The sequence below is a fragment of the Ziziphus jujuba genome, chromosome 3 (assembly GCF_031755915.1).
Source record: "Ziziphus jujuba cultivar Dongzao chromosome 3, ASM3175591v1".
In the NCBI taxonomy this organism is placed as follows: Eukaryota; Viridiplantae; Streptophyta; class Magnoliopsida; order Rosales; family Rhamnaceae; genus Ziziphus; species Ziziphus jujuba.
In genome coordinates this window covers 28788845-28810553 of record NC_083381.1, presented here as the reverse complement: position 1 = coordinate 28810553, position 21709 = coordinate 28788845, and the positions used below count along the sequence as shown (strand labels likewise).

Below are 21709 nucleotides of genomic sequence, written 5' to 3'. Positions count from 1 at the left end.
ATTAACGGTCATAAATAGTTTTTAAGTAGATCACCATTGGAAAACATTTTTAAAACTGATTATATATTAATACTATATAGATTTAGACAATATCAATTTCTAAGCCAAATAAATAGCAATCCACATTTACTATTGAAAATACTCTAATGACACATAAATTTAGATAATGTGAAATTCTATACCGCATATGCTGTAATCCATATTTATCATTGAAGATGTTATTAGTTTTACATACTAAATCAATTAATTTAAAAATAAAATAAAAATGAGAGTAAATTTATAAGGGTAATCGATTAATGGATTACAAAACCAGCCATCCAACTCTTTCTCATGCTTTTACAGGTTGCAGCCATTTGCACGTCTAGCTAAATTGTTTATTTTTCTAACCATGCATTATCTTAATATTTCTAAACCAAAAACACAAAACACTTATTTTGATTTTGAAGCTTTACAAGCTCCAATACAAAACCAGCCATCCAACTCTTTCTCATGCTTTTACAGGTTGCAGCCATTTGCACGTCTAGCTAAATTGTTTATTTTTCTAACCATGCATTATCTTAATATTTCTAAACCAAAAACACAAAACACTTATTTTGATTTTGAAGCTTTACAAGCTCCAAATATAAACCTACTTCTTTGCAAATAATAGAGTGCTTCACTGGTTAAGTTTGCAAACTCATTCCTTCTTTGAATTTGAATATCCAAATACTGCTACTGCTGCTGCTGCTAATAATAACAGAAATAATATTATTATTATTACTATTATGTACTTCGTCAAATTTAATTACTAAAAATGCATGAATATAGGATATGAAATATCAATCCATTAAAAAAAAAAAAATAGAAAACAACACATTTCTTCAATTAAAAAAAAAAAAAAAAACAAAAAAGCAACATAGTTCTATCTTAAAACAATACGATATTTGTCAATTACAATACTACTATTGCTTGTTATAGCTTCTTGGATGTCACACCATATCCTCTTTTATCTTTTTCAGTTTAACCACAGTATCAGTCATATTAAGCCTCTCTTCCGGTAAATCATTTGAGCATTGCAATGATAATTCTATGATAGATGAGAAACACTGGGTTAAAGAATCCATAGCTGCTATGGTAGCAGTTTCCTGTCTTGCCCAAAGACCAGTATCCATAGTCTCCAAAACTCGATCAGGATAAAAAGAAATGATCCATTTCCGCAAACTCAATCCTTCAACAAACATTTCATCTCCCGGACTCTTTCTTGTAAATGTTTCCATCAACATAATACCGTAGCTATAAACATCGACTTTTGGAGATACTCTTCCTTGTAATCCAAACTCTGGTGGGTGGACATTAGAAATGAAGTACTTTAAATTATTTATTTATTATTATTAATTTTTTTTTTTGAGACTGAGAAATTTTCACTCCATGTGTATTTCACCTTAAATGAAGTTGAGTTTAAAAAGGTGAGTGATACTAAGAAAATTTATATAGACAATTTATGAAGAATGTACATATCATACTATTATAGCACAAATATTTCCAAAGATTAAAATATATGTTGAGAATGAAGATCTTTTTTCAATCCTATGTTGAATTTTAGGTTCCTTAGGAAAAAATATAACATAAAATAGAAACTGAAAATTTTAGATGTACCAAATATATGTACATATTTGGCCTTACTTTAATACTATTTTTCGGTTTTAAAAGCAAAAAGTTTTTAGTTTTTTATTTTATTTTATTTTTTTTAAATGAAAAACCGTATTATACTTCTCGCATACATGATCAAATATCAAACAAAACTTTAGAACAATTTCCTTGTCCCTCTTTTCATTAAAATGAACTCAATACCATGAATAGATGAACTTACCAGGTGCAATGTAACCCATTGTGCCGAGTGTTGATGTTTGGGTCATGGATTTGTATTCTGCTAGAATTTTTGCAATGCCAAAGTCACCAACATGTGCAACCATGTCTTCATCCAAAAGAACATTGCTTGGCTTCAAATCGCAATGAACAATGGGTTCTGAATATCCATGGTGAAGATACTCTAATCCCAATGCCACATCAATCATTATATCCATCCTCTGAAGAATATTCAAACAATTTTGGCCATGGTTATACAACCATTTTTCAAGACTACCATTTGACATGTATTGGAGAACCAAAGCTCTGAAGTCAAGGTTGGAAGAACAACTTATGATTTTCACAAGGTTTCTGTGCCTCACATTCTTGAGCACTTGACATTCTTTGTCAAAAGATGTTACTGCTCCTTCAACTTCCAAATCAAAGACTTTGACAGCAACAATGTCACCATCTGACATGGTTCCTTTGTATACAGAACCAAAGCTTCCAGTTCCAAGCATGTTTGCTTCACTGAGATTATTAGTTGCATTGAGGAGATCATAGTATGAGATGCACTTGTGACCCAACTTTACCGATAAATCTGTCGAAGAGACTGGCAATTTCTTGCTCTTTCTCCAGTATTTGATATACAGAATTAGCAGCAAAGCCATAAGTGTCAGTGCAGCAATTGGAGGAAGAACAAATTTGAGCAAGAACATTACCTTTCTTGATTTTGAAGGACTAGTGTCAGGGCATGGTGGGAGCTTTAGTTTTGAATTGCCACATAAATCATGGTTTCCCATGAAAGATTGGATGGTGAAGTTTGCAAAAGCTCCATTGGTAGGAATCGGGCCAGTTAACATATTGAAAGACAGATTCAAGTATTTGAGATAGTAAAGCTTCTCCAGAGACTTGGGCACAGTGCCAGATAAGTTGTTGGATGAGAGATCTAATGATTTTAGGCTACCCAAGTTGCCAATGCTGGTAGGAATGTTGCCCTGGAATGCATTGTCTGACAAGTCCAATTGCTCTAACATCTTCAGATTGGATATTATTTCTGGTATAGTTGCTGAAAATTGATTCATAGATAGATCCAAAATTTGCAGGTTCACCAACTTTCCTATCTCAAGGGGAAGATACCCAGTGAGGGAATTAAACGATAAATTCATAAGCCATACATTACTGAGGCTCCACATGCTGTGTCGTAAAGAGGTAAATGCATTAGAAGCTAAAGAGATTTCCATTATATTGGTAAGATTCCCAAAACAGGAAGGTATGGGACCAGATAGCTTATTCTCATCCATGTAGAATTCACCTACAGATGTTAATCGACACACCTCATTTGGAAGATTTCCCTCTAGTTTGTTGTTATCGAGATACAACTGCTGCAACTCATGTAAATTTCCCATAGAAGAAGGAAATGCTCCAATGAGATCATTGAGTTCTAAATCAAGATCTAATAAACCACTCAGGTTACCAATTTGATATGGAAGACTATTTTGAATTTGACTTGCTCCTGCCTCAAAAATTTCCAGAGAAGCGGAGAAATTACCAATAGATGTTGGTAGTGATCCATTCAAAGGATTATAACCAATGTTCAGAGATTCTAGTTGGGGGCACTGTGTCAAGGAAGTGAGGAAGTGAAGCTCTCTTTGTGATGGATCGGTGGTCAATTCATTGTTTGACAAACTTAGAATTTTTAGATTTCGAAGACCACCTAACGTCATCGGCATCGGTCCATTGAAGGAATTGTTAGATAATTCTAAGATTTTGAGCATCGAAGCATTGGAGATAGAATTTGAAATTCTACCGCTGAATCCATTTCTACTCAGATACAGCTCTTGAAGCTTAGGAAGCCGAAAATTAGCGAGCTCTAGAACATTTCCAAATAGTTTATTGAAAGCTAATGAAATTACTTCAGAAGAAGAAAGGTTGAAAATGGTTGGAGGAGCCCTACCAGAAAGATTGTTATGGCTAAGGCTTAACATTCTTAAATTAGCGAGCTGGCCCAACTCTGATGGAATCTCACCTGACATTTTGTTTCTATCTAAATAAAGAATTTCTAGGTGAGAAAGATTACCCACGCATCTCGGTATGCTTCCTACAAAACCATTCGCAGCTAGAGCCAGCTTTTTGAGATTTTTAAAAAGGCACAGGCCTTTAGGAATATGGCCACTTAGAGGATTCTCCGAAAGATAAACGACTTCTAAAGAAATTGTTTCAGCAGAAGAAGAATTGAGGTTGAAAATGGTTGGAGGTAATCCACCAGAAAGATTATTAGACACAAGGTTTAGTATTCTTAATTTAGAAAGCTTGCCCAACTCTGATGGAATCCCGCCTAACAGATTATTTTTTCGTAACTCAAGAATTTCCAGGCGAGAAAGATTGCCCAGGCATCTCGGTATGCTTCCTGCAGGAAATACATTTTGAGTGAGTTTTCTTTTAGATTTCTACAAATACAAAAGCTTGCTGGACATGACCCCGACTTCCCGTTATATGATTGAAACGTAGAGAAAGAAAGCTAAGGTTGTGTTTGCTTTTTTATTTTACATTTAAATGTTAAATTTACAAGTTTAATAGGATATGAATTTATTACATATATAAAGCTTTGTCTAACATAAAGTGTTAATACAAAAACATAAGGATGATATATATATTTTTTTTAAATATATAATAAAACAATATCTTAACAATAAATTTTTAATTGATAGACAACAATTGCCCTCACTATATTAATGGGTTATGTTTAAATTGGACATTTGTGCTTATTTAGGAATAGAAATTGTTGCATCTAGAAGGTTAAATTAGTAGACTTCACCAAAATCTCTTCTTCTACTCCAAATCTAGCTTATCCATGAAAATTCCTTTATGTTTTCGTATTTACCAAACAGAAACAAAACAAGGAGGGGGAAAGAGAGAGAGAGAGAGAGAGAGAGAGAGAGAGAGAGAGAGAGAGAGAGAGAGAGAGAGAGAGAGAAAGAGAGAGAGGGGGGGGGGGGGAGTCGGATCGAAAAGGAGAGAGAGTTGAGTGGGTTGAAGGGTTTTGGAATTAAAAATTTAGCAAGGTAATTTTGGAGTAAAGAAAAAGGGAGGCCTTTAATGTTGGGGTGAGAAGGTTATGACCAAGAGCAAGCTAGCTTGAAGTGTTAGCAACAAGCAAGCTTTTGGTGATGCTTGTTGAAGTGTGGCAATTTTGCCACTTGATGGTGCATGTCACCGGCTAGCATGCACACCTTGGTTTCAAATCCTTTCCTTTTATGAGTTTATATTTCTTTGTATGTTTTTAATTGATGCAAGGTATATTTTGATAATGTTTTGTGCCTAAGTTATGTATGCAAAATTATAGGCAAAATTATGCACAAAAGAGTAGGAATGTTATGCTTGAAATGCCTATGGTGCTGGATTCATAATTTCCAGCAACATAGCTCCACTATTTATCTTATATCTCAGGCTGCAAATGGAGTTTTGGGCTGAAATTTTGAGGGCTGCCTACAGACATATATAGACGACTCTGGTTCAAATTTCAGGTCAAAATGACATGGTAAAGTCCATTTTCTATTCCAAACAGATTGCTGTATCTGATGGGCCCAGTATGCAGAGTATGGGCCAGTTTTGGAGCTGTTTGGCCCATGATCCGGTTCCAGAACTTTCCTAGCTCTTGGAACAATATTTATTGATGACCAAGGATGCTTCAAACCAAGTTTCATAAGCAGATACAAAGGGTAACTAAGTACGTGAAGCTAGTTTGGTTGTTTACCCAAACTAGTTAAACAATAGGAACTTAGTTCAAACCATGTGCCACTTTTTACTATATTTGGAATAGACATGTTGCAGCTGGTTTTTGACTCTTTTGTGTATGAGAAGTTAGGTGTTGACCATTTTACTTTTTTAAATTTCAAATACTTTACTCATTTTGTAAGCTCACATGCTTGGCATGTGTGAACTAGTTGTAATTTCAAGCTTATATTGCAAAATGAATGAAATGGCTATACATCCAAGCCTTGTTTTCAAAAGCCAACGTGTTCCTCTTCTTCTTATCTCTTCTTTAACACCTTAGAACACTTTAGGAACCCTAAAAAAACCAGAAAACACCATAACCAAAACCTAAAAACACAACTCACACACAACCATTCCCAAGAGCATCACCAAAAGCTTGCTTGTTGCTAACACTTCAAGCTAGCTTGCTCTTGGTCATAACCTTCTCACCCCAACAAAGTGGTATCAGAGCAAGGCATATTTTTTGTGAGATTTGTGAGGTTTTTGGGCTGGTTCGTTCCTTGAGAGTGAAGAGATACTTGAAAACACAAATATATTTTCATATTCCTTCATACTAGAAAGCAACATTCACATGGCTTCTTCAAGTTTTTCAACTCCTTCTCCTCCTATCTTCAATGGGGAGAACTACAACATTTGGAGTATCAAGATGCAAGCCTACTTGAAGGCTTATGGTCTTTGGGAGGTCACCATAAATCCCCAAGAACCCGAGCCTTTGAGACAAGGGGCAACGGTCAACCAAATCAAGCACCATGAGGAGGAATTGGCTAAAGGTTTCAAGACTCTCACCGCCATTCATTCTTGTATTAGTGATACCATTTTCACAAGGATAATGGCATGTGAGAGTGCCAAAGAAGCTTGGGACAAACTTCAAGATGAGTTCCAAGGGAGTGCAAGGACAAGGCAAATGCAAATCCTTAACCTAAGGAGGGAGTTTGAGACTATCAAGATGAAAGACAAAGAAACGGTTAAGGAGTTCACCACAAGGCTTCTTAATGTGGTGAATCAAATTAGGGTGCTAGGTGAAAGATCAAGTGACCAAAGGATTGTGGAGAAGGTGTTGGTCTCCTTGCCCGAGAGGTTTGAAGCTAAGATATCTTCATTGGAGGAGTCAAGGAACCTAAATGAAATTTTCTTGACCGAGTTGGTGAATGCCTTGCAAGCTACGGAGCAAAGGAGGAGGATTAGACATGAAAGGTGAAACAATGGAGGCTGCATTTGTGTCTAAACAACATCAAAAGACACAAAATCAAAAGAAGAACAAGCTTAGGGTCATAAAGGAGAAAGGTGAAACTAGCAAACCCGAGAGGAAGTCCTATGAACCTTGTCACCATTGCAAGAAGAAATGTCATCATCCAAGAAGGTGTTGGTGGAGGCCGGATGCATTTTGCCATAAATGCCAACAAAAGGGTCATGTGGAGAGAGTATGCAAGGCAAACAAGAAAGATAAGCAACAAGCAAATGTTGCTAAAGATAATGCAAGTGATAGTGAATCCGAAGAGTTGTTTGTTGCTACTTATTTTAGTAGCATCAAGAATGATGAAGGATGGATCATTGATAGTGGAGCAACACACCATATGTCTCACAAGCATGAGTGGTTCACAAACTTGGATAGGAGCAGCCACAACAAAGTCAAAATTGGAAATGGAGCCTTGATGGAAGTGAAAGGCAAAGAAGATGTGGTGATACACACCACCAAAGGTATCAAAACTATCCATGATGTTCTCTATGTACCTTCTTTATGTGAAAACTTACTTAGTGTAGGTCAAATGCTTGAGAACAAATATGCATTACACTTCTCAAACATGACATGCACTATAGTTGATCCACATGGAAATGAATTAATGTGTGTTGGAATGAAGAACAAGAATTTTAGGTTGAATATGGATGAAAATGGTGCATCGGTTGCATTGAACACTAAAGTTGAGAACACCTCTCAACTTTGGCATAAAAGACTAGGCCATGCTAGCTTTAAGTCATTGGTAGGCACACATGAACTTGTTAGAGACATGCCATTGATGGAGAAGCAAGAACATGTGTGTGAAGTGTGTCAAAAAGGAAAGCATACTAGGCTAGCATTTCAATCTTGTTCTTGGAGATCAAAGGAGAAGCTAGGACTTATACATTCGGATATTTGTGGTCCTATGAGTGCTCCATCCTTAAATGGCAGCAAGTATTTCATAACTTTCATTGATGATTACTCAAGAATGTGTTGGGTGTATTTCCTTGAAAGAAAATCACAAGCTTTGGAGAAGTTTGTAGAATTTATGAAGTTAGTGCAAAATCAATCCGGTTGCACTATAAAGGTGTTAAGGACGGACAATGGTGGGGAATACACAAGTGAGGCTTTCAAACAACTTTGTAAGGATCATGGTATAGTTCATCAATTCACTACACCATACACACCACAACAAAATGGTGTATGTGAAAGGAAAAACTGTACCATCATGGAGATGGCTAGATGTTTGTTGTTTGAAAGTGGCTTGCCAAAGAAGTTTTGGGCCGAAGGAGTTAATACATCCATCTACATCCAAAATAGGCTTTACTCCAAGTCTTTGAGGAGTAAAACCCCATTTGAGCTTTGGTTTGGATATAAGCCTTCTCTTGATCATCTAAGGGTATTTGGAAGCATTTGTTACATCCTAGTACCACAAGAGAAGAGAGGAAAGCTTGATGAAAGGTCACAAGTTGGTGTTTTGGTTGGCTATAGTGATGTGACCAAGGGATATAGAGTGTATAACTTGGAAACCAAGAAACTTGTGATAAGTAGAGATGTGAAAGTTGATGAGGAAGCTAAATGGGTTTGTAGTAAGGAGGAGTTGGCTAGTATGGATGAAGACAATCGGCTTGAAGCTCATGATAATGATGAGGAACAAGGAAATGATGAAGGTGCTGCCCATGATGATGAATATGATGAGAATGAGCTAGAAATCTCCATAGGGGCTGATTTGGAGATTGGTGATGGTGTGAGAGGCACATGACCTCTTAATGCGATTTATGAAAGGTGTAATGTGGCATTGAGTGATCCAATCAATGTCCATGAGGCTATGGCAAGAAAAGAGTGGAGACAAGCCATGCAAGATGAAATCGATGTGATAAACAAGAATGACACTTGGAGCTTGGTAACAAAACCGAAGGGAAAGAATGCTATTGGGGTGAAGTGGATCTTTAGGACCAAGTACAATCCGGATGGGTCCATAAATAAGCACAAGGAAAGGCTTGTTGTCAAAGGATATGCACAACAAGCCGGTGTGGATTATGGAGAGACTTTTGCACTGGTTGCAAGGATGGAAACCATAAGACTTCTTCTTGCAATTTCGGCACAAAAGTCTTGGAAAGTATATCACCTTGATGTGAAGTCAGCCTTCTTGAATGGAATATTGAAGGAGGAGGTCTATGTTGTGCAACCCGAAGGTTTTGTGAAGAAAGGAAGTGAAGAGAAGGTATACAAGCTACACAAGGCCTTGTATGGCCTTAAACAAGCTCCTAGGGCATGGTATGCCAAGATAGATGGTTTTTGTCAAAGCATGGATTTAGGAGGAGTCCTAATGAGCCTACATTGTATATTAGGACTCATGGTTGCATGGTGTTGGTGTCTCTTTATGTTGATGACCTCCTAGTGACCGGTGGTAATGAGAAAGAAGTGAGCAATTTTAAAAGTGAGCTAGAATTGAACTTTGAGATGTCTAGCCTTGGAGAGATGAAATACTTTCTTGGAATTGAAGTTGTCCAATCATCCAAGGGCATCTTCATATCTCAAGAAAGCTATGTGAAGGAGTTGCTCAAGAAGTTTGACATGGAGGATTGTAATAGCGTTGCCACACCTATGAATGAAGGCACCAAGTTGGTGAATGATGATGATTCTCCAAAGGTAAATCCTTCCATCTATAGAAGTTTAATTGGTAGCCTTTTATATGTATGCTCTACTAGACCGGATATCATGTTTAGTGTGGCTGTTTTGTCAAGATTTATGCATAGTCCATCACAAAATCATCTTAGTTGTGCAAAAAGAATCCTAAGGTATTTGAAAGGTACTAGTGATTTTGGTATATGGTACAAGGATGGCATGAATGAAGCTTTGCTTGGTTATAGTGATAGTGATTGGGCTGGTTCTTTGGATGATAGCAAGAGCACATCGGGCTACATTTACACTCTTGGAAATGGTCCTTTCTCATGGAATTCCAAGAAGCAACAAACCGTTGCACAAAGCACCGCGGAAGCCGAGTATATTGCTTGCTTAAGTTGTGCTAATCAAGGTGTTTGGCTTAGTAAATTATTGGAGGACTTGAGCTTGAAGCAAGAGGAAGCCATGGTAATATTGTGTGACAATACTTCAGCAATAGCAATTGCACAAAATCCAGTCCAACATGGGAGGACCAAGCATATACCGGTCAAGTATCATTCCTTAAGGGAATTTGAAGCAAGTGGTGAAGTGAAGTTGGAGTATGTGACTTCCGAGGAGAACTTGGCGGATATCTTCACCAAGCCATTGGGAAAGAAGAGATTTGAGATATTGAGAGGACTTATCAATGTCTCATACAAAATTGCCAAGGAGGAGTGTTGAAGTGTGGCAATTTTGCCACTTGATGGTGCATGTCACCAGCTAGTATGCACACCTTGGTATCAAATCCTTTCCTTTTATGAGTTTATATTTCTTTGTATGTTTTTAATTGATGCAAGGTATATTTTGATAATGTTTTGTGCCTAAGTTGTGTATGCAAAATTATAGGCAAAATTATGCACAAAAGAGTAGGAATGTTATGCTTGAAATGCCTATGGTGCTGGATTCATAATTTCCAACAACATAGCTCCACTATTTATCTTATATCTCAGGCTGGAAATGGAGTTTTGGGCTGAAATGTTGAGGGCTGTCTACAGACATATATAGAAGACTCTGGTTCAAATTTCAGGTCAAAATGACATGGGAAAGTCCATTTTCTATTCCAAACAGATTGCTGTATCTGATGGGCCTAGTATGCAGAGTATGGGCCAGTTTTGGAGCTATTTGGCCCATGATCCGGTTCCAGAACTTTCCTAGCTCTTGGAACAATATTTATTGATGACCAAGGATACTTCAAACCAAGTTTCATAAGCAGATACATAGGGTAACTAAGTACGTGAAGCTAGTTTGGTTGTTTACCCAAACTAGTTAAACAATAGGAACTTAGTTCAAACCATGTGCCACTTTTTACTATATTTGGAATAGATAGACTAGTTACCTTTTCACATTGAGGGGGGGAAGATATCTTCAAGAAGGCTTGGTGAAGATATCCGCCAAGTTCTCCTCGGAAGTCACATACTCCAACTTCACTTCACCACTTGCTTCAAATTCCCTTAAGGAATGATATTTGACCGGTATATGCTTGGTCCTCCCATGTTGGACTGGATTTTGTGCAATTGCTATTGCTGAAGTATTGTCACACAATATTACCATGGCTTCCTCTTGCTTCAAGCTCAAGTCCTCCAATAATTTCCTAAGCCAAACACCTTGATTAGCACAACTTGAGCAAGCAATATACTCGGCTTCCACGGTGCTTTGTGCAACGGTTTGTTGCTTCTTGGAATTCCATGAGAAAGGACCATTTCCAAGAGTGTAAATGTAGCCCGATGTGCTCTTGCTATCATCCAAAGAACCAGCCCAATCACTATCACTATAACCAAGGAAAGCTTCATTCATGCCATCCTTGTACCATATACCAAAATCACTAGTACCTTTCAAATACCTTAGGATTCTTTTTGCACAACTAAGATGATTTTGTGATGGACTATGCATAAATCTTGACAAAACAGCCACACTAAACATGATATCCGGTCTAGTAGAGCATACATATAAAAGGCTACCAATTAAACTTCTATAGATGGAAGGATTTACCTTTGGAGAATCATCATCCTTCACCAACTTGGTGCCTTCATTCATAGGTGTGGCAACGCTATTACAATCCTCCATGTCAAACTTCTTGAGCAACTCCTTCACATAGCTTTCTTGAGATATGAAGATGCCCTTGGATGATTGGACAACTTCAATTCCAAGAAAGTATTTCATCTCTCTAAGGCTAGACATCTCAAAGTTCAATTCTAGCTCACTTTTGAAATTGCTCACTTCTTTCTCATTACCACCGGTCACTAGGAGGTCATCAACATAAAGAGACACCAACACCATGCAACCATGAGTCCTAATATACAATGTAGGCTCATTAGGACTCCTCCTAAATCCATGCTTTGACAAAAACCATCTATCTTGGCATACCATGCCCTAGGAGCTTGTTTAAGGCCATACAAGGCCTTGTGTAGCTTGTATACCTTCTCTTCACTTCCTTTCTTCACAAAACCTTCGGGTTGCACAACATAGACCTCCTCCTTCAATATTCCATTCAAGAAGGCTGACTTCACATCAAGGTGATATACTTTCCAAGACTTTTGTGCCGAAATTGCAAGAAGAAGTCTTATGGTTTCCATCCTTGCAACCAGTGCAAAAGTCTCTCCATAATCCACACCGGCTTGTTGTGCATATCCTTTGACAACAAGCCTTTCCTTGTGCTTATTTATGGACCCATCCGGATTGTACTTGGTCCTAAAGATCCACTTCACCCCAATAGCATTCTTTCCCTTCGGTTTTGTTACCAAGCTCCAAGTGTCATTCTTGTTTATCACATCGATTTCATCTTGCATGGCTTGTCTCCACTCTTTTCTTGCCATAGCCTCATGGACATTGATTGGATCACTCAATGCCACATTACACCTTTCATAAATCGCATTAAGAGGTCATGTGCCTCTCACACCATCACCAATCTCCAAATCAGCCCCTATGGAGATTTCTAGCTCATTCTCATCATATTCATCATCATGGGCAGCACCTTCATCATTTCCTTGTTCCTCATCATTATCATGAGCTTCAAGCCGATTGTCTTCATCCATACTAGCCAACTCCTCCTTACTACAAACCCATTTAGCTTCCTCATCAACTTTCACATCTCTACTTATCACAAGTTTCTTGGTTTCCAAGTTATACACTCTATATCCCTTGGTCACATCACTATAGCCAACCAAAACACCAACTTGTGACCTTTCATCAAGCTTTCCTCTCTTCTCTTGTGGTACTAGGATGTAACAAATGCTTCCAAATACCCTTAGATGATCAAGAGAAGGCTTATATCCAAACCAAAGCTCAAATGGGGTTTTACTCCTCAAAGACTTGGAGTAAAGCCTATTTTGGATGTAGATGGATGTATTAACTCCTTCGGCCCAAAACTTCTTTGGCAAGCCACTTTCAAACAACAAACATCTAGCCATCTCCATGATGGTACAGTTTTTCCTTTCACATACACCATTTTGTTGTGGTGTGTATGGTGTAGTGAATTGATGAACTATACCATGATCCTTACAAAGTTGTTTGAAAGCCTCACTTGTGTATTCCCCACCATTGTCCGTCCTTAACACCTTTATAGTGCAACCGGATTGATTTTGCACTAACTTCATAAATTCTACAAACTTCTCCAAAGCTTGTGATTTTCTTTCAAGGAAATACACCCAACACATTCTTGAGTAATCATCAATGAAAGTTATGAAATACTTGCTGCCATTTAAGGATGGAACACTCATAGGACCACAAATATCCGAATGTATAAGTCCTAACTTCTCCTTTGATCTCCAAGAACAAGATTGAAATGCTAGCCTAGTATGCTTTCCTTTTTGACACACTTCACACACATGTTCTTGCTTCTCCACCAATGGCATGTCTCTAACAAGTTCATGTGTGCCTACCAATGACTTAAAGCTAGCATGGCCTAGTCTTTTATGCCAAAGTTGAGAGGTGTTCTCAACTTTGGTGTTCAATGCAACTGATGCACCATTTTCATCCATATTCAACCTAAAATTCTTGTTCTTCATTCCAACACACATTAATTCATTTTCATGTGGATCAAATATAGTGCATGTCATGTTTGAGAAGTGTAATGCATATTTGTTCTCAAGCATTTGACCTACACTAAGTAAGTTCTCACATAAAGAAGGTACATAGAGAACATCATGGATAGTTTTGATACCTTTGGTGGTGTGTATCACCACATCTCCTTTGCCTTTCACTTCCATCAAGGCTCCATTTCCAATTTTGACTTTGTTGTGGCTGCTCCTATCCAAGTTTGTGAACCACTCATGCTTGTGAGACATATGGTGTGTTGCTCCACTATCAATGATCCATCCTTCATCATTCTTGATGCTACTAAAACAAGTAGCAACAAACAACTCTTCGGATTCACTATCACTTGCATTATCTTTAGCAACATTTGCTTGTTGCTTATCTTTCTTGTTTGCCTTGCATACTCTCTCCACATGACCCTTTTGTTGGCATTTATGGCAAAATGCATCCGGCCTCCACCAACACCTTCTTGGATGATGACCTTTCTTCTTGCAATGGTGACAAGGTTCATAGGACTTCCTCTCGGGTTTGCTAGTTTCACCTTTCTCCTTTATGACCCTAAGCTTGTTCTTCTTTTGATTTTGTGTCTTTTGATGTTGTTTAGACACAAATGCAGCCTCCATTGTTTCACCTTTCATGTCTAATCCTCCTCCTTTGCTCCGTAGCTTGCAAGGCATTCACCAACTCGGTCAAGGAAATTTCATTTAGGTTCCTTGACTCCTCCAATGAAGATATCTTAGCTTCAAATCTCTCGGGCAAGGAGACCAACACCTTCTCCACAATCCTTTGTTCACTTGATCTTTCACCTAGCACCCTAATTTGATTCACCACATTAAGAAGCCTTGTGGTGAACTCCTTAACCGTTTCTTTGTCTTTCATCTTGATAATCTCAAACTCTCTCCTTAGGTTAAGGATTTGCATTTGCCTTGTCTTTGCACTCCCTTGGAACTCATCTTGAAGTTTGTCCCAAGCTTCTTTGGCACTCTCACATGCCATTATCCTTGTGAAAATGGTATCACTAATACAAGAATGAATGGCGGTGAGAGTCTTGAAACCTTTAGCCAATTCCTCCTCATGGTGCTTGATTTGGTTGACCGTTGCCCCTTGTCTCAAAGGCTCGGGTTCTTGGGGATTTATGGTGACCTCCCAAAGACCATAAGCCTTCAAGTAGGCTTGCATCTTGATACTCCAAATGTTATAGTTCTCCCCATTGAAGATAGGAGGAGAAGGAGTTGAAAAACTTGAAGAAGCCATGTGAATGTTGCTTTCTAGTATGAAAATATATTTGTGCTTTCAAGTATCTCTTCACTCTCAAGGAACGAACCAGCCCAAAAACCTCACAAATCTCACAAAAAATATGCCTTGCTCTGATACCACTTTGTTGGGATGAGAAGGTTATGACCAAGAGCAAGCTAGCTTGAAGTGTTAGCAACAAGCAAGCTTTTGGTGATGCTCTTGCGAATGGTTGTGTGTGAGTTGTGTTTTTAGGTTTTGGTTATGGTGTTTTCTGGTTTTTTTAGGGTTCCTAAAGTGTTCTAAGGTGTTAAAGAAGAGATAAGAAGAAGAGGAACACGTTGGCTTTTGAAAATAAGGCTTGGATGTATAGCCATTTCATTCATTTTGCAATATAAGCTTGAAATTACAACTAGTTCACACATGCCAAGCATGTGAGCTTACAAAATGAGTAAAGTATTTGAAATTTAAAAAAGTAAAATGGTCAACACCTAAATTTTCATACACAAAAGAGTCAAAAACCAGCTGCAACATGTCTATTCCAAATATAGTAAAAAGTGGCACATGGTTTGAACTAAGTTCCTATTGTTTAACTAGTTTGGGTAAACAACCAAACTAGCGTCACGTACTTAGTTACCCTTTGTATCTGCTTATGAAACTTGGTTTGAAGCATCCTTGGTCATCAATAAATATTGTTCCAAGAGCTAGGAAAGTTCTGGAACCGGATCATGGGCCAAACAGCTCCAAAACTGGCCCATACTCTGCATACTGGGCCCATCAGATACAGCAATCTGTTTGGAATAGAAAATGGACTTTACCATGTCATTTTGACCTGAAATTTGAAGCAAAGTCTTCTATATATGTCTGTAGGCAGCCCTCAAAATTTCAGCCCAAAACTCCATTTGCAGCCTGAGATATAAGATAAATAGTGGAGCTATGTTGCTGGAAATTATGAATCCAGCACCATAGGCATTTCAAGCATAACATTCCTACTCTTTTGTGCATAATTTTGCCTATAATTTTGCATACATAACTTAGGCAAAAACATTATCAAAATATACCTTGCATAAATTAAAACATACAAAAAAAAATATAAACTCATAAAAGGAAAGGATTTGATACCAAGGTGTGCATGCTAGCCGGTGACATGCACCATCAAGTGGCAAAATTGCCACACTTCAACACTATCCTATTTGTTGTATTAAGTATCCTTAAATACAATGATATATTAGCTCAAGAGTTTGTATTTATCTAGTAACTGTATAAAGGCTTTAGATAAGCCTCATATCCATTGTATATATTTATGTGCCTTGCACGCTCAATACAAGTGAATGACCATCAGTTATTTCATTGAATTATTGATATTTTACAGGGTATCATAGCCTTTCTAACCTCCAACGAGTTATTTCTTTTTGATCCGCCAGCATCTCCTCTTCCATTACATCTTCTACCGCTGTTCCTCCTCGTCCAATTCCTAATCTTGCAAATGTTAGCCTTCCAACTTATAGCTTTCCTTTTCGTTTGGAACAACATAATTATCTTATCTGGAGATCACAGATCCTACCTGCCATCATTGGAGGTAACATCGAATCGTTCATTGATGGCAGCTTGCTTCCTCCACCAAGCACTATGATGGTTTCTTCCACCAGCAATGGACAAGCTGTGCAGACTCCGATACCAAATCCTGATTAGTACAAATGACGAAGACTAGACCAGGCTCTCCTAGTGTGGATACTATGTTCCATCTCACTAGAAATTCACACGTAGCTCACTAAGGCTTCAACAGCTCTAATGTGGCTAACATCTCATCAACTTTGGTGTCCAATTAAACGTCTCTTTAGCAGCCAATCTTGAGCAAAAATTATGTAGTTGAAAGTCCAATTTCAAAAAACCAAGAACGAATCGATGTCCATGATAGCATACTTCACCAAACTGAAGGGCATAGCAGACTTTTTGATTATGGCCTGTTTTCATGTTTCTGATGGGATATTATTATGTAGCTATTGGCAGCATTACCATTGGAGTATGATGCAATTGTAGTGAATATTAACTCCAGATGTACACCTCTTGATGTTGAAGAGGTATAATCTCTCTTGTTAAACCAGGAACTTCGCATTCTTCAAGCCAATTCTCCTGAGATTATGTCAGCTTAGGTTGCTGACAAACAAGCAAGAAAATTTGTTTATGGCCGAAACACTAATTCTACTGTGCCACAAATACAACCCGTGGCTATGATTATAATACCAACAATGGGTCTTCAAGTATGAGAGGTAATAATCCCTCATGTGGATGTGGCAGAGGACATGGAAGAGGAGGTCCTTATAATAATAATAATAAATTTGCAAACTATCAGGACATGATGCAGAGAGATATTGGCATCTATTTGATGAAAGTTTTATTGCCCAAAATAATAACAGTGCTTTCTCTGCCTTTCCTGATGTGGTTGCAATCTTAAATGGCTAATGGACAATGGTGAAACTAATTACATTACTTTTGATTCCTCAAATATCACTAAGAAAAGTGATTATATTAGAGATGACAAACTTGTTGTTGTAATGGTCAAGGTTTGCAGATTAAACATATTGGTTGTTCAAGCCTTAATACTCATTCTAGTTCACTTAATTTACAAAAAATATTGCATGTTCCTTATATTACTAGAAATTTACTAAGCATATGATATGAACCTAGGTCGACTCGCTCCTAAACCCATATTAAATTAGCCCAGATCGAAATTAAGTTCAGATTCTAATGGTCATCTTGACTCCTGATCAACTTGTGATTAGAAACCTTGGTATATGATGAAGACGCCACAATAGATGATGAATGTCCTATTAATAAGTCAAACTAAAATACTCGATCTAAGCCCTTAAATAAGCTAAAGTTACAAAACAAAAACCCTAGAAACATTAGGTTAAAATTCGACCAACATAAAATAGAATTAGGAAATTGCAGAATTCACAAGTCTTTTCCTTAACTAATTTGATTAATTAATTCTTTAATTTTGAAATAGGAATTAATTAATTTACAAACAAAATAATAAAATATCAATCTTCCTAAATCAATTTGTCAAGTAAATAATCAAATAAAAACCAAAATAAAAGACTATCTCCTAAAACAAAAAGTCAAATTTCAAATTAGGAAACTAATTGACTAGTATCCAACCAAGCTGTTTTTGTCCAATCACCAACTATTTTAGCTCCAAATCAACTCCAATATGCCATGTAGGATAGAAAATAGGATTAAAACTTATTTCCACACATTGCCCTTGATTGGAATGATCAAAGCTTGCTTGGATTACAAAAAAAAGACTTTTCCCAGCACCAAAATGTGAATTTTGGCCAAATTGAAAGTGTATGCACAAATGATGAGTTTGAATGCCTATGTTTCTGCCTTGACATGATTTCATGGTTTCTTGGAGTGCTCAATCATGTTCATAAGCTAAAAAATTCATCCCTTGCTACTCGGGGTCAGTAAATGCACCAAAACAGCTTTCCGAGTCTATTTCAGCCTTCATAACGTGGATGCATAGAATAGGCTTTGGATTTTCAAGTATTATTATGCCTTCTTGAGATTTAATAACACCTTGAATGAAGTTAACATATTGTCTTTAAATCTCTTAGCTTGTGCCTTTGTGATTGGGCCCCATTTTTCAATTGCACAGGATCAACACCCCAACAAGTAGTCAATTGTACAGATACAAACGGATTATCATCATTCCCCTCCTCTTGAAAAGGATTTGTCCTAAAATCAAAATCATCACTTGCAACAAATAGAGATAAGTCAGCGACATTAAAGGTAGCACTAACATTATACTTATCTAGTAAGTGAACCTTGTAAGTGTTTTCATTAACTCCTTCCAAAACTTGAAAAAGTCCATCTCTTCGAGGCATAAGCTTTGACTTTCGTTGTTTCGGAAACCTCTTTTTTCTTAAGTGCAACCAAACCCAATCTCCAAGTTCAAACACTACCTTTATTCGGCCTTGGTTAGCAATTTTTGCATATCACTCAGTCCACCTCTCAATGTTTGCTCTTGCCTTCTCATGAATCTGCTTAACAAAAATCAGTTTTTTGTTTTTCATCTAGATTAGCACGTTCACTTAAAGAAAAAGGTGTTAAATCTAATAAAATTAAAAGATTAATACCATAAAAAATTTCAAATGGTGAATATTTAGTAGCAGAAGGTATGGTTCTATTATAAGCAAGTTCAACATATGGCAAACACTCTTCCTAAATTCTTAAATTTCCACTAATTAATGCTCTTAATAATGCAGACAAATTTCTATACAATATAAGGATCTTTAAATAATCATTTTTATATAACATGACCAGCATATGTTTCTTATTTAAAAATGCCTTTTTAACATCACCTTGACTAAGATAAAAAAATTTCTTTTTCTTCTCTTTCTTTTTCTTCTCACTCTCAAGTTTAGAAAGCTTATCTGAGTGTTGATGCTAGGTCTTGGTCTTTTGAATACTTGTTAAAGTTGTGGGTGGTATGCTAGACTTCTCCCTTTACCATTCGGCCTCCCTCCTTTGTTGCATTTGCATTTGATCTCTAAATACCTCTTTTGGTGCCAACCGGCTAAAGCTTAATTTTCTTGTCTTTAAGTCGAAATACAATGGCATTTTCTAGACCAGAATGTATGGTATCCTTATCAAATTGCCATGGTCTTCCTAACAAATATGACAAGCATACACAGGTAAAACATCACAATAAACCACATCCATATAATTATCAATACTAAATTTACCTTGGCTTGTTTATTTACTTTCATCTCTCCACTATCATTAAGCCATTGAAGTCTATATGGTTCAGGATATTGGATTATTGTTAAACCTAATTTTTCCACCACAACATTACTAACAACATTAGCACAACTTCCACTATCAATAATCATACTACAAATATTACCTTGAATGTCACATCTAGTATGAAAGATGTTTTCCCTTTGCACTTGATCCTCATCCTTGTATACGGTCAATATCCTTTGTGCCACCAAACTCAATTCAGCCCTTGAAGCTTTTAGAGTTTCAAGTTCATCTTGTGCTTCATCTTTAATTTCTTCCTCAACAAGTTTGGTTTCGGCTTCGAATCCCTCACTTTTAGATTCCAACTCTCCGTTGCCTTTCAACACCATAATTCTTCTATTTGGGTATTGGTTGGCAATATGTCCTCAGCCCTGACACTTAAAACACATAATATCATGAGTTCTAGATGGTTTAGGGTCAGATTTACCTTCAAATTTTGATGCTTGAATGGAATCAGTTCTTATGTCCTTCCTTGGTCGATTGGAGCTTTTCTCACCTTGTTTCGATTTTAACCTTGGTTCGAATGTGGGATTGCTTCTCCAACCACTTGAACTAGTCCTCCCACGGTTTGAAACCCCTCCAAACCATGAGCTAGTACCCTTTCTCTTGAGTTGGTTCTCAATTTTAATGGCAACATACAACATCTCTTCCAACTCCACATATTGTATTAATTCCACTTAGTTAGCAATCGCTCGATTTAAGCCTCTAAAAAATCTAGCCATTGTTGCCTCACGGTCCTCATTCATGCTCAACCTCATCATGAGCATCTCCTTCTCTTTGTAGTAGTCCTCCACGGTCTTACTTCCTTGTGATAGAGTTTGTAATCTTTGATGTAACATCCTATAGTAATGGGTCAGCACAAATCTCTTCCTCATGACTCCTTTCATTTGTCGCCAAGTGGTTATTAGTTCATTACCAACTCTCCTTCGAATACCTTGCTCATTATTCCACCATTGTAGTGTATAACGTCTCAATTCTAAGGTGGCCAACTTAACCTTTTTAGCCTCCGAATAGTTATGACAATCGAAGATCATCTCCATTTGTTCGTCCCATTCTAAGTAAGCCTCTGGATCACTGTTTGGCAAAAATGGTGGTATATTGACCTTAATATTTCCAAGGTCATCATCTTCATCTCGAGCTTGCCTTCCATGATTTTTCCTTTCTTTGAGTGCAAATATATCTTCACACTCCACCTCAAGGTTATCTCCAAAATCACCTCCTCCATATTTGTCCCTAAAGCGTTCATGGCCTCCTCGACCTCAACCACGACCTCCATGAATTTCATGCTTTGGGTTCGATCCTCCTTGGGAATTTTGAAATCTATCCATTCTTTGATCAAGTTGATCAAAGCGAGTATTCATTCTTTGAAGTTTTTCAAAAGGCTTCAACATGTAGGTAGGTTTTCCTTCATTTCCCGTAGCTCTAGATTCCCCTTTAAATCCCACGGATTCCTCTTCAAGATTTCCTAATGAGTCACCTCCTCTTCTCATTCTTGAATCTTTCATATTAGTATAAATAATGCAAAAATCCTTACCAGATTCACTCCTTCACGTGTATCACTCAAACAAGGTCTCGACACTCGTTTTTGCACATTAGTTTCGGCTTTCAGCCCTCTTTTAAGCTCACATATCTTGCTTTTTTCCACTCAAAAGAATAACTCAAAGTTCTAATTAAAACATACTTAAACAGCAGCTAGGTCACAAGGATGCCCTAAGAAACAAACCAGAATATTAAGGACCAAAAATTCAAAAATCAAATTTAGAAAAGGATTTAATCAATAACAAGTACAACAAATTGGAGTAAAGTATGAGATAGTTGTTGGTTGTAGTTCTCGCAATTTAGGTCTTTGTATCAAATCTTTTAACCAATTTTAATCCAATTAATTTAGCACACAATATTCTAATATCCAATAACCAATATTGAATGAATAAATAGCAACTCCAATAATTCTCAATTGAAATTTCACACCAAACAAACTCAACTTTTCAACTCACTCAAACCGGCCTTTTTGTACCTTTTTTTTTATATTTTAGCTTTTCTTCTTCTTTTTTTTTTTATCACACAAAATAATATTACAAAATCACCAGCAGCAAAACTCACCACCAAAAATGGTAAATCCAATGACAGCAACTTATCAAACCCGATTCTACCATT

At 37.2% G+C, this 21709-nt stretch overlaps 1 protein-coding gene across 1 annotated transcript; it reads right to left on the bottom strand.

Annotated features, from left to right (window-relative positions):
- Positions 1-968: 968 nt before the first annotated feature.
- LOC107423376 (LRR receptor-like serine/threonine-protein kinase EFR) lies at positions 969-20831 on the bottom strand. The gene is made up of 4 exons (XM_060815450.1): positions 20699-20831; positions 16311-16430; positions 1850-4234; positions 969-1318 (listed from the first exon to the last, which is right to left on the bottom strand). The coding sequence occupies exons 1-4, from the start codon at positions 20829-20831 to the stop codon at positions 969-971; spliced, it is 2988 nt and encodes a 995-aa protein (XP_060671433.1).
- Positions 20832-21709: the final 878 nt, after the last annotated feature.